Here is an 8,934-nt window from a genome sequence, read left to right as displayed (position 1 = left end):
TGATAACCCAATGATCAAAATATTCATATGTAAACATAGGAGGTGGTAGCAGATCAAAGTTACACCAATCACCCTCGATTTCTTCTTTGTCTTCTTTGGCAATGATCTTTGCCTCTTCTTTTTTATTTTTTTTCTTAGTCTTCTTCAGTTGCGCTTTGCGACCCATGACTGTTGTTATTCTTTTTCTTGCCGTTGCTTTGCTGATTGCATGACGTTGTTTTCCATATCGCCTTTGGAAAAAAATATGATTTTCTATATGCACCCTCACAAAGCACAATCTTCACCAAAAAAACTGTCATGCTTAACAAAAAACCAAATAATTTAGTAGACTGACGAACTTTCCGAAGCCCTAAACTCTTGTTAAATACGATCTCTTTTTTTTTTTTATTTCTCTTTGAATTAAAAAAAACACTTAAAAAATCTTCAAAACCCTGCGTCTAGAAACCTTTGTGGAAAAACTGTAACCCTTTATAAAACCATGAAACATGCTTCTTAAAATTTCCATATAATCGTGCCTTTGCAAAAAAATATTCCAAAAATCCTTTATACTTTTATAACCACGATTTTAACTTTCACATGATCTTTTATTTTAAAATCATTCAAACATTACAGGAACCTTTCGAATAACTTTACTTTGTCAAATCCTTTTAATGTCACGAAACTTCAAGTAATATTAGATGGCAAACCTTGCCCACGCCGTCTTCGGTCCTTTCTACGGCTTACCACTCACCAGACAGAAGAAACCACTGAATATCGACGCATTTAACTAATCAGAGTGGCTTCCCAAATCTCTCAACCGCGGCGGCAACTACTTGTTTTCCCGTTGACTTCAGTTACGCCTTTAAATATACCTTTGAACCTTGCCTTAAAAAGAGATTTGTTGGGCTGCGGCCTTGTTTCGTTTGTTATGACTGTCGCTTGACTGTCAACAAATACCAGACTTTTATTACGCTCTTCGCGGCTCGATTGTGACGGCTACACACTGCGTTTCGCGATACGGTGGCGTTGCAAGTGAATTACTAACTGCTGGCCACTATTCCAGCGATATCTCCCCTTACAAATTCACGGCTCTTGAATAACCCAGAAAATAATAAACCGTGCGAGTACCCAAAGGCGTGATAAACCTGGGTTTTTTTCCGACTCAACTCCGATACTAATTTGTTGGAAAGGCAGAGGAGACCAATCATAAATAATTCACAAATAAAATGATTAGCGGCTGTTTTTCTATTGATCACACATAAAACAAAAAGCTTACAATGGACTCTAGTATTTACTTTTTTTTCCAATTAACCACTTATTTAAAATATATTAACATGCTACCACAACCACACATTAAAAATCATCTATCACTTAACTGGACTTGACTCAATACTCAAACACTCAACCTTCAATTACTTAGTCTTCAATTACTTAGTCAACTGACTCTCTATATTTAACTCACCCCACATGCTAAAATAATTACAAGATTCTTCCAACTATCAAACACCATTATTTTACATTTTATAACATTCTTCCAACTATCAAACACCATTACAATTTCTAACATTTTTCCCGCTGTCCAACGCCATGCAGGTCGCATAGATGCCCATACCCTCTTTTTTTACAGCAAAGCATAACACGCGGAACGAAGGAGGACTTGAGAAATTGGGTACTACACCTATATAAAACGCAGAACCAGGCACAACACTATGATTGACTTACACTTAACGACGACTTAGAATTTTGAATGAAAATTTGCATCATAAATTGATGAACATTCTAGTATTCGGTAGAGGCACAGTGTGAAAGACGATTTGATTCTCTTTGAAAAAGCAGAATGACTAAGAAAAAATAGTCAGTATTCCAATTCCAACTGGGAGAGGTTTTTCTTGGCGGGTTGATTTTGTTTATATAAAATTATAATTTTAATCTCATAAGGTTATATGTTAATGGGATTTCAAAATTTCATAGTCTAATTAATTTCAAATTTTCCTTTAAAATTATAGAAATTTTGATAAAATTTGGTAGACATTTTTTTTTAAACAATTATTAAATTTTAAGAATTTAGAAAGATTTTAATAGTGCTAAATCTATTTCCACTATAAAAATATGATTCAGATATAAATTAAAAAAATAATTTTAACCCTCTCACCAAATTTACACCCTCAATAAACTTTTAGAAATATATAATATAAATATTTTATATTAAACAGCCTTTAAAATTATATAATTCGAATATTTTATATTTAAAAAAAAGGAATTTTTTGACGACTTGATTCTGCTTCAAATAGTCGGAAAATAGTAATACTTAAAAGATATAAAAACCTGAAATCCATTTTTCATGTGTATTTCATCCGTTACTGAAAATCAATCCATTGGTTTTGGTAAAAGATCCACCCAAAGTTTCAATTACTTTGAATATCTTTTTGCTACAGATATATAATTACGCTGTAAGGCATTCCCTTTGAAATAAACTTTGTTGTCTGCTTACGTGTCATTACTTTGCCCCATTAGATGATATGTTAGACGATTGAACCATGTTGATTCATTCGATTATGCTGAGGTAATTGCAACTCTCTAGCCGCCTGAGCAGCGCAAATTTCTAGAGACACAGAAATAGCTAGGGCTGTTACCAGCTAGAGCACATCAACCAGCAGGGTTGCAGAACTCGAGGGGAGATATTCGGATACCGAATGTCTCTGTGGTACGAACATTTTGCGCATAAGAGGCTCCCGGGCGAATATCCACTGCTCCAAGCCCATTTCTGATAAATGGCTCAATATTTGTCTGACTACTTTTATGATCTCCATCCAAAATATATCAAGAAAATAATGCAGATCCATGATGAGCTTTATGGTATTTTCTGGATCGTTCTCTATTTTCTTCTCGGCCTCATCTGCTAGGAGAGTAGCTGTTTGACATTCCTGCCAGCTTCCACGCTCTTTCTCATGATCTTTTCCTGTTTCTTTCTTAAATTTTTCATGCTTTATATCTTCTTGTACTTCTCTCATGTCTTACTTTGTGGGAGATGCTCTATGCACGGCCTTTGCATACTCTGTTCATGTAACTTTTTGCAGCACTACCTTTGCATACTCTGTTCATGTAACTTTTTACAGCATGGCCTTTGCATACTCTGCTCATGTAACTTTTTGCAGTCCTGCTCATTATCTTAGGTTATCAGTGGACCCTAATAACAGATGCATTTCCTTACCTGGGAAATTGCATCTCACCCGTCTTCAGTGCTACTTCATTTTTTTTCCAGTCATTAGTTACGTAGGAATCTTCTTGTAAGTTCATTCATTTAGCGGAAGCAAGATTATTGACTTTGTTGTAAGATGCACAGAAAAAGCTCACCAATGTAAAGTCTTGAAAATGGGGCCTGTGGAAAATTTCTAGTGACCATGAATCCGAGGGGACAAATGAAGGAAGTTTCCATAAGAGGGTAAATTCAAATGGGGAGACATCTGAAGTTATATCTGCTGCTGCAGAGGCTTATAATGCTGCAGTGGCCACTATTGTGAGGGCTCGTCCTAAAGACTTCAAGGTTGTCGGAGAAGAATGGGCTGCCATTCGCATACAGACTGCTTTTCGAGGATTTTTGGTAACCATTCTTCATGCACGAGCCTCTATAGATTGTATGGTTGGTTGTTTTGAGAGATGACTGTTTTCAATCCATTGGCTTTGGTTGGGGTTTTACAGGCCACGAGGGCATTGCGAGCGCTGAAAGGGTTTGTGAGATTACAAGCATTATTTCGAGGTCGTCAGGTAAGGAAACAAGCAGCAGTTACCTTGAGGTGCATGCAAGCACTTGTTAGAGCTCAGGCCCGTGTAAGAGCTCGCCATGTTTGGATGTCGATTGAAGGCTTAGCTGTGCAAAAAATGATTGATGAACATTGAATTTGCCAAAACAAACTGCGAGAATCTGAGGTATTTTAACACTCTGGCCACTATGGTTTAGTAGCTTACTCTACCCACACAATAGGTCGAAGTGCCGAATCCTGTGACTATCGGATTACCATATGTCAACTGTAGTTTAAGATATATATGAAACCACAAGCAAATCCGAATCATCATCGTGTTTACTCTTATCATGAAAAGTTCTTGCACAAACGCTTCAGGCCCCTATTCTGGTTTTTGCTCAGACACCAAACCAGGACTACTCATGAAGAAAAGTAGCTGCCCTTTCTGTAGACTTTCCCTGGCCATATTGCTTTTCACGACCCTTGTGCAGTGGACTAGATCATACCTCATATAGATACTTCTTTATCATAGGTCTGAAACGATCTCGGTTTTTCTTACTAGTTTCTTTCCCTTTGTTTCTAGATATGCTAAATTTTAGTTTCTGACAATCCCATCACTTATACTACAATAGTAATATCTGTGTGATGTGGAATTGCCGGAATAATTCTGATAACCTAAAAATATTTTATGTTTTAACTTGCAAAAAATTGGCTCTGTTATCCATTTTGTTTCAGAAGTGCATTGCTTGTTTCAGGAGGGGTGGTGTGATAGTCAAGGAACGCTTGAAGAAGTTCATGCAAAACTACAAATGAGCCAAGAGGGTGCAATCAAACCTGAGAGAGAAATTTTTTATGCTCTCTCCCATCAGGTACATAACTATGTTCAATGCAGAAAAGTCACTTGAAAATTCATTTGTATAAGCCCTTGATTGAACACTCTATTTCTCGCAGATTTTAAATGTTGTGGTAGAATCCTCTGCACAAGACCTTAGATGTAGATGCCAGGTTGACATTTTGAAATTTATATACTAGTAACTTTTATCGGTGTTGAATCTATTTTCAACAATGGAGAAGCAATTCGAAAACAAACATGACTTATGCTAAAATTGAGCCAGACAAAAATAGCTATGGTTGTAGCTAGTTAGAACACTGGATGGCTACAAGGCCTTGGGAGAATAGACTCATGGAACAATCCGAAATGGATGCTTGTGAAATTCAGTCTCTCAAAAGCTATGATGATGCCAGAGAGAATCTAAGGAAATCTCATGAACCAGGCAAAGTTAAAGTTCGTAGAAACAATATTAGGGTTCGTGTTGCTGTAAAACCACCTTTAAAGGTTTCCAGTCATCCTACTGGTAGATCATCTTCCAACCCTAGCTATGATATCTAATCTGATGAGAGCTCAACAATCTCAAGGGGATCATGTACTCCAAAATCTGGAAATACTCTGCAGACATCAGATGAGAGTGTGGGAAGGCCTAATTACATGAACCCTACAGACTCTGCCAAGGCTAAAATACGCTCGTCTAATGCACCAAAGATAAGACCCTCATATGATGATCTTCAATTGCAGAAGAGAGTTTCTTCATATAATGCTGAAGTGAAGAGCACAACCTGTTCATATTCTTCTCTGCACGCTTGCAAATTGATTCCACTTTGTTGAGATTTGACAAATCATCTGCCAAGAGTGGAGAGATTTCTTCTTGTTCTTATGGAGAGTCCAGAAAACCCTTTTATCATTGCTAAGTTTCAGAGTTCTATCCCGTCACTAATAGTGGATAAAGGTTGGAAACTCTGCTGTGAATGGTTTGAGCTACAGTGATCAACATTTCATGGGCATTCTTCTGTATGTTTGAACAAAAGTTCAACTTAGCTGCAGAGATTAAGATTTCAGCTTCCAGCTGAACTATGTCAGATGCTCTTTAGGAGTGGAGAGTAAAATTTTGAGTTCAAAAGCCACAGTGCTCAACTGTTGATTAGCTTCTTGGTTGGTGGCTGTGAGGAGCTAAAAGTTTGGTTTGATCTGGTGATTGGAGACATGGTCAGCTGGATTGCATTTGAGTCTTTGAGGAAGCTACTTACTGGAGAACTGTGTTTAAGGGAAAAACAAATCTATAGCAGAAGCAAAAGAGCATGATATCAGACACCAATATGAGCTTTATTGTGAATTTCTTCTCGGCCTCATCTGCTAGGAGAGTAGCTGTTTGACATTCCTGCCAGCTTCCACGCTCTTTCTCATGATCTTTTCCATTCAAATCAGCCGAGAAATGAAAATTGTGATGATTTTGACCTTGAAATGGCATTATGTAAGCTGCTTCCCTGGGGTTGAATTGTTGCAAGCAAGTTTCATAGAATAATGGATTCTCATGATTTAACTTTTCCATCCAGTTAGCATTCATTAACTGACGCATTTCTTAAAGTTTGTTTTCTTTCATTGAATACCAACTTATTAAGTAGAACTATGACCAATTTAATCATTGCATGTTTCATCCCTTTCATTATCTTTGGTAGATCCTCCTCCATACTCGGGGGCCATTGAATATAGTAACCAAGGCACTATTGACATGTCATATGAGGTATGCCTCTAATAACTAGATATTTGCCTGAAAGGAGATATATTAGTCTTTAGATTTTGTTATCATTTGTCTTCCCCTTATTCTTGTTTTGGTAATATTTACATATTTCTAAGATTCAAGTCTTTGCACTTTGCAAGAGGAAAAATGTATTATGTTGTACTATGCACGTTATTGTATATAATTATTGGTGAAAATAAATTTTAATGGCATTAGTGGAGTAATCACTCGCCCTCTCAGGGGATTGAAGAGCTTTCCCCCTTGTGGAACAAGTATAAGCATGAAGATATCTTTGTGTGGACCTCCTAAGGTACGGTGAGAATATGGGTTGCCTGATAAGCATGGAATTGCATATGAGCCTTAAGCCATGAGCTTTGCTAGCTCAAAGTCAAAATAAAAATTTCTTTCAAATGGAAATAAATTATGTTCCTTAGTAGTGTGTGTCCTAAGTCCTCAGGGGAGTAAGGGAAGCAAACGAACTTCTTTCTAAAGAACTAACAAAAGGTTTGATGCATCAGTGCTTCTATAGGGGATGTGCAAACATTCCTGTCAGCTTTGTCATGTTCAAGAGTTTCCTGACAAAGGTATAGGTAGGTCCATTTTGTGTTAAGCACGTGCTATATTCTATTCGCTGATTCTATATCCGTTGGATAGAAGATCCATGTGTCTTATTCGCTTCAATGCGTTTCATACATCTTTTGAATGCGAGAGTGGAAGGCTTCGTTATGAGGGCTTGGTGTGCATTACGTGTATTTAATTCTTTTTCGAATTCGAGTACATCACAAAGGAATTCCACATGCCTAGGTGGATAGCCACAAAGTTAGAAAAAATCATGCATGACTTTATAACGTTAAGTGGATTTGGATTCATTGGGTTTTTAATTCTGAGAACCTTAGCGTTGATTCTTGAATTGAAAAGATGCCAGGTCTGATGTCAAGTTCAATCACGGTGATCCATATTAGGTAATGATTGTTGAGGGACATAAGTTTATATTCTGTATTTGATATGAAATACTTCAAAATAATCCTTTTAATATTAATAAGGTGTTTTTTCCAGATGTCATGGATTTTAAGGAGATACAAGGTTCACCTATTTCTATGCCCAACCTTTACTATAAGTGAAGTCTTGTACAGACATGATTAGGGTCCATTCCTTGGTATTTTATATACATGCTAGAGTTGCCATTAGACTTGTGTATCTGATTCTGTTTGATAGCTAGTTTGTGTAGTTTGGAAATTTATTGAATAGGGAAATAAATCAGGCCATCAAACCTGGGCGATATATGTTCAAAACCAATAATATTTCTGCATATAGAAGGATATACATTAAATATTGGCACCATCAGCAGATGAACCAACATAATGAAATGATTTATGCTTTCATTGGAATGTGTATTTTTAAGAGACTAGCTGGAGTGAGTGTACACTTGTGGTAGCAAGGTTCAGAGAGCTCAGCAGGCTTTTTGTTTCCAATTTGAGATTAAATTTTAATCTTACTGATATTGGGGTCTGTTGTTGGGATTTTTACAGTCTCTTGTTCAGTTGGAAAATGTAAAATGTGTGGCTTCTGCAACAATAGTGAACTCTATGCCAATATTAACTTTTGATGGAGATAAGTTTGAACAGGGATCGACAGATGAAATGGAGTAAGGGTTTATCTATTATCAGGTTCTCATGTCTTGTATTTAGGATACAATGTCTATCATTGTTCTTAACAACCTAAGGAGATGATTTATTTTCTGGGATTTTGATAATCTATGTTTTGGGACGTTGTGTAGGAAATGTGCAATATGCCAATTTGAATATGAATTTGGTGACCAGATCATCTCCTTACCATGCACCCATAGTTTCCATAACCATAGTGGGGCAGAGTGGTTGCTAAATCACTCTAAGTTGTGCCCCATATGTAAGCACGACATTATGGACCAGAAACCTATGGATACTGAATTTGGTCCCTGAGCTTCTGCGGCTAAAAATGGCAGAGAAAAGAAACACTGTATAGTTCCCTTTTTATATAGAATTCAGTGGCTGATTTGTAAATATTACTGCAGTGGTCTTTCTTCGTTGAAAACAAATTTATGGCCACAAATTTGTAAACAGATGTAATATTTAAGGATAAATATTTCTGTAAAGTGTAGAACTGCCATCGTATTTATTCAGAATCAGAAAATCTATTCTCATTAGAATATGCCTCCTTCCTACCAAACAACATCTTAAAAATATCAATATTTAAGAATCCGAGCATTGCCAGAAGATACCATATTTCTGCATTTCTTGGGTAGATTTGAAGTACATGGTTTGTTGAACATGTTGTATGATCAATGCCCCACCTATCTTTTTGGGTAATAAGTTTTATGCTCATGTTTCAGGAGGGGTGGTGTGATAGTCAAGGAACCCTTGAAGAAGTTCGTGCAAAACTACAATGAGACAAGAGGGTGCAATCAAACATGAGAGAGAAATTTCTTATGCTCTCTCCCATCAGGTACATAACCTATGTTCAATGCAGAAAAGTCACTTGAAAATTCATTTGTATAAGTCCTTGATTGAACACTCTATTTCTGGCAGATTGTAAATGCTATGGTAGAATCCTCTGCACAAGACCTTAGATGTAGATGCCAGGATAACATTTTGAAATTTATTTAC

The 8,934-nt window shown here is 36.7% G+C and overlaps 1 protein-coding gene and 1 pseudogene across 1 annotated transcript; both read left to right on the top strand.

Annotated features, from left to right (window-relative positions):
- The first annotated feature begins 2,988 nt into the window (after positions 1-2,988).
- Positions 2,989-5,109, top strand: LOC149199723 (protein IQ-DOMAIN 6-like; annotated as a pseudogene).
- A 96-nt stretch (positions 5,110-5,205) lies between these two features.
- On the top strand, positions 5,206-8,250 carry LOC149199722 (uncharacterized). The gene is made up of 5 exons (XM_089400670.1): positions 5,206-5,319; positions 5,920-6,023; positions 6,208-6,295; positions 7,822-7,937; positions 8,070-8,250. The coding sequence occupies exons 1-5, from the start codon at positions 5,206-5,208 to the stop codon at positions 8,248-8,250; spliced, it is 603 nt and encodes a 200-aa protein (XP_089256796.1).
- The last annotated feature ends 684 nt before the right edge of the window (positions 8,251-8,934 follow it).

This window comes from Pinus tabuliformis, chromosome 2_1 (assembly GCF_031772625.1).
Source record: "Pinus tabuliformis cultivar Carrire ecotype Pingquan chromosome 2_1, CPIR1, whole genome shotgun sequence".
In the NCBI taxonomy this organism is placed as follows: Eukaryota; Viridiplantae; Streptophyta; class Pinopsida; order Pinales; family Pinaceae; genus Pinus; species Pinus tabuliformis.
This window is presented reverse-complemented; position numbering and strand designations above follow the sequence as displayed.

Bases quoted from the DNA above. Each gene is read 5' to 3' on its own strand.
- LOC149199722 (XM_089400670.1), top strand. From the start codon at position 5,206: ATGAACCCTACAGACTCTGCCAAGGCTAAAATACGCTCGTCTAATGCA. The intron at 5,320-5,919 runs GTGAAGAGCACA...CTAGGAGAGTAG, and splicing joins TTTCTTCATATAATGCTGAA to CTGTTTGACATTCCTGCCAG. The intron at 6,024-6,207 runs ATGTAAGCTGCT...ATTGCATGTTTC, and splicing joins TTTGACCTTGAAATGGCATT to ATCCCTTTCATTATCTTTGG.